The sequence below is a fragment of the Physeter macrocephalus genome, chromosome 19 (assembly GCF_002837175.3).
Source record: "Physeter macrocephalus isolate SW-GA chromosome 19, ASM283717v5, whole genome shotgun sequence".
In the NCBI taxonomy this organism is placed as follows: domain Eukaryota; kingdom Metazoa; phylum Chordata; class Mammalia; order Artiodactyla; family Physeteridae; genus Physeter; species Physeter macrocephalus.
The window spans coordinates 81,000,551-81,004,516 of NC_041232.1; the positions used below are offsets into that span (position 1 = coordinate 81,000,551).

The 3,966-nt window shown below is 37.2% G+C and overlaps 1 protein-coding gene across 8 annotated transcripts in view; it reads right to left on the bottom strand.

Annotated features, from left to right (window-relative positions):
- The window catches only part of RTTN (rotatin), a 181,620-nt gene that overhangs the window by 103,399 nt on the left and 74,255 nt on the right, over window positions 1-3,966 (bottom strand). For 7 of the 8 annotated variants that reach the window (XM_028480194.2, XM_028480196.2, XM_028480195.2 and 4 more), the window contains 2 exons: window positions 3,073-3,231; window positions 1,568-1,639 (listed from right to left, as the gene is read on the bottom strand). In XM_028480194.2, the coding sequence (XP_028335995.1) occupies window positions 1,568-1,639; window positions 3,073-3,231 (231 nt within the window). The remainder of the gene's footprint in view (window positions 1-1,567; window positions 1,640-3,072; window positions 3,232-3,966) is intronic. The other variant, XM_024133948.3, reaches the window with a different exon arrangement.

The window sequence follows — 3,966 nt, forward strand, 5'->3', positions numbered from 1 at the left end:
TGCCGCGAAGCGGCTGGGCCCGTGAGCCATGGCCGCTGAGCCTGCGCGTCCGGAGCCTGTGCTCCGCAACGGGAGAGGCCACGGCAGTGAGAGGCCCGCGTACAGCAAACAAAACAAAACAAAACAAAAACAAAAAACAAGCTGCACTAAGCATGTCACCAGTAGCAAAAAGGAGCTGTATACTATTTAACTTCACTAGAAAAAAATGTGAACTTCTACACATGGTTCTATATTATAATGTCCCAAGAGCTTAAATAGAACCCAGAAAACTTATTACTCTTGCCTTTATATTTATGTCAATAATTAAAAAAAACTCACTGGCAGTACATCACAAAGGTTATAGTATACAAGTGTCACTACTTTAACAATGGGAGTAAAGATCATTTGCATTTGAGCCAAAAACAACATTTTTAAATGTAGTTATTGGATAACAGGCATCAAAACCACTACACTGTTAATATAAATATTAATCCTGTGTATTCTTTTCTAATTTGTCTCCTATGGTTTTATTACAACACAGACTGTGAATAACGACCATCATCAGAAGGCATGTTAAATTAAAGGAGCCAGTGGACAAGCAGCCTGGGATTTTCAATAATTGGCAGCATTAAACTGCGTTTGCAAAGTTTGGAAAAGTGAAGCTTCCAAGAGTTAAATGAGATCCAGGCCTTAACAACCAGCAGGATTCAGGCTCTAGGTGACTGCCCCCAAAGCTGCCCTCACTACAGCTCAACTAGATTCAGTAACTCCTCCAAAGATATATTCTAACGAAAACTTAAAAAGAAACCTTGGATCTTATCTAAGATCCTGGGGGATGAGATGCAACAGTGTGATAAATTTGCACGTATAGGATGAGGACATATGGATAAAGACTAGGGTAGAAAAAAAGCATGTCTCATCTGCCCCAGGTGAGCACTTTTCTATCCTCCAAATCACCTAAAAAGCAGTAGGCTATAAAAAAAAGTTAGGTAAAACTATCTACTGACTTGTCATTCAGAACATGATACAAAAAATTAATCTAATAGAAAGCAAAGAAAGGTAAATTATGACTCAGTGTACTAACCCAGAAAAGAAAAAAAGACGTTAACATCAATGCATATTTAACTACAAACAAATTTGTTTATTATTATTAAATTAGAGAGACAATACGGTGAGTGCGAAAGAGAAACTGCCTGGACTGAAAGCAAAAGGGTGTGATTTAGGGCCAGCTACTTAAACCCGCTGTGCTAAATTTTCTTAATCTAAAAAAAGAGGATAATAATGGTTCATAACTCAAACCATTACAGAAGCTGATATTTGTTGTTTCTAGAAGAGTGCCTAGTACATAGTAAACATGTCAGTGATTATTATTTCTGTTTAAAATTATTTTTAACACCACAGAGAAGAATTTGTAAATCTGATCAAGCATAAAAAAAAGTCTACATTCTCTTTCAAGAGGTCCTGTTGGCTTGTATAAAGTTTCATCAGTAAGGAAATACATACATATATAAATATACATATATATGCTGAAACTTTATCAATTAATCTCAAATATCTACTAGGTTGATAATTGTTTAAAGTCACCTACCTGCCAAGTATAATCCTTTATGATTACTGAAGGCATTGGAATTACAAGGAGATTTTGAAAAATAAATGCAGCCTGAAATTAAAGGAAAAAAATGTCAATACTGCCATCTTGTTGTCATGTTTGAAATAACCAATATAGCGTTATTTAATAACAAAAAAGCATATCCCTGGTCAGCTGCACACGCTGAGAGGTCATTATGAGAACTCCCCACTGCCCTTCCTGTTAGGTGATGACATAGTAGTGGAGGAAACTACTTCACCAGGAAAGATATTTTTTCCTATTTCAGAATTTTGTCTTTCCAAAAAATGATCTGTAAACCATAAACTGTTCTGGTAGCATTTAAGAAATCTACTTCATGTTTCTATTATCCTCCTACAGATCATACACACACCTTTCTCCCCATCTCTTTCTTCCTCTCTCATACAAGCTCCTCCCAATAAAAAACTGCTAACTAGAAATACAAACCACAAATGTCCAACTTAACCTCCTAGGTCCTGAAGATGGTCAAATTAAATAATCATACTAATTATGAACACTGATTATCTATTTAGTGAAAGATTGTAACGGGAGAATAACTAGAGTAACAGAGAGGATCCAAAGGGAGTGAAATTTTCAACCACCTTAACTGGAAGCCAGTAGACAGTCTTTAAAGTTGGTAAATCAAGAGGAAGCTACAAGTTTAAGCATTATTATTAAAAAAAAAACAAATAATAAGAAAACTACAGCCTTTGGATTTTGGAACTGGAAACTGGCTAATGATGGGCCCAGGAGTTGCTGTTTTCTTTACAAGTTTGTAAGCATTATTTGATTACTGTTCTTAAAATGGACTGCATCAATCATCACTTTGATAAAAGCAGCAGTAAAGAAAATAACAAACTATTTAGAAAGAATTAAAATAGCATTTACTTTTCCTCTTACATGTTATATAGTAAATACTACAGAGTATTTTGACAGCCCCTTATCTTAAGTAAAGTTTTATAAACTTAAACACTGAGATCATATAAAAGTAATTTCTGGGCTTCCCTGGTGGCGCAGTGGTTGAGAGTCCGCCTGCCGATGCAGGGGACACGGGTTCGTGCCCCGGTCCAGGAGGATCCCACATGCCGCGGAGCGGCTGGGCCCGTGAGCCACGGCCGCTGAGCCTGCGCGTCCGGAGCCTGCGCTCCGCAACGAGAGAGGCCACGGCAGTGAGAGGCCCGCGTACCGGGGAAAAAAAAAAAAAGTAATTTCTTTTCCTGTGAACTACTTTTCAATGTGTAATAAAATGGAAGAGTACATTTTAAATGCACTGAATTCTGCTTTGATCTTTCAGAGTAAAGGACTCCTGTTCTGACTGTGAATCAGTACCATTTTGTTCTCTATAACCATTTCATTTCAGTTTTTCGCAGGTCAAAGAGACAATGGTCAGTGGTGAGCCCAAGGTGTTGAACAGGGAGTACGGTTTGTAAGAACTACCACAACAGGTCTCTGAGGGAAAACGGGCGGGGCTAAACAGACAGGCCTACCTCCCGGCGTACCATGCTACACTCCGACTGGTCCAGAAGAATGTTCACCACCGTTCCCCAGAGCCCACCAGAAATGTTTTGACAACTGTTTGCTAAGGCCACACAGCCAGTTTCAAGGGTAGTCAGTGCCGATCCTAATCCCAGTGAAGTGAACCTCACCTGTTCAAATTAGAGAAAACGTTGTGAAAGCAAAGAACCCGATTTCACAACATGAATTCTTAATTTTTCTGGTATATAAAATATCACATTTTTATGACACTGTCTTGACAATCCTAAATTATAAGATACTTAAAGAATACTGTCCTATAAGTTTATGAGTGAATAAAAATCCTATTCCATGATTTAAAAAAGTAATAATATAGGTAATAAAAGCTAAATAAAAGTCAAAACCAGCTATAAATAAGACTAAAAATTATAGTTCAAAAGTCTTTTTCTAGTGAAAGCATAGGGTGCTTACATATGTTTCATGAACATGATTCTTGTTTATTTCTCATTTTTAAGAGGATACTATTATTTTGTTCCACCTTCTTTAATTTTTCAGTGTTTCTTTCAAACAAATGGTTTTAACTTCTTTGAAACTTCTTTTCAAACAGAAGTAATTGAATTATCTTTTTATAAGGTACTTAGTATTTTCCCCAAAATTATTTTAAAAGAAAAATGTTTCAAAAGAGATTGACATCGTGTAATGTTTGCCATAGTACCCCCACTGCTCAAGCTACGTATTGGGTGAACTTCTGAATTTTGATTTCAAAATAGAGTTTCACTGATAACCACAGGGTAACAAAAAGCAATGCAGTCATAAGGCAGTCAAGCAACAAGTCCAAGTTCAATGTGGCTCAAAAATGTATCTCTAGGGCTTCCCTGGTGGCGCAGTGGTTGAGAGTCCGCCTGCCG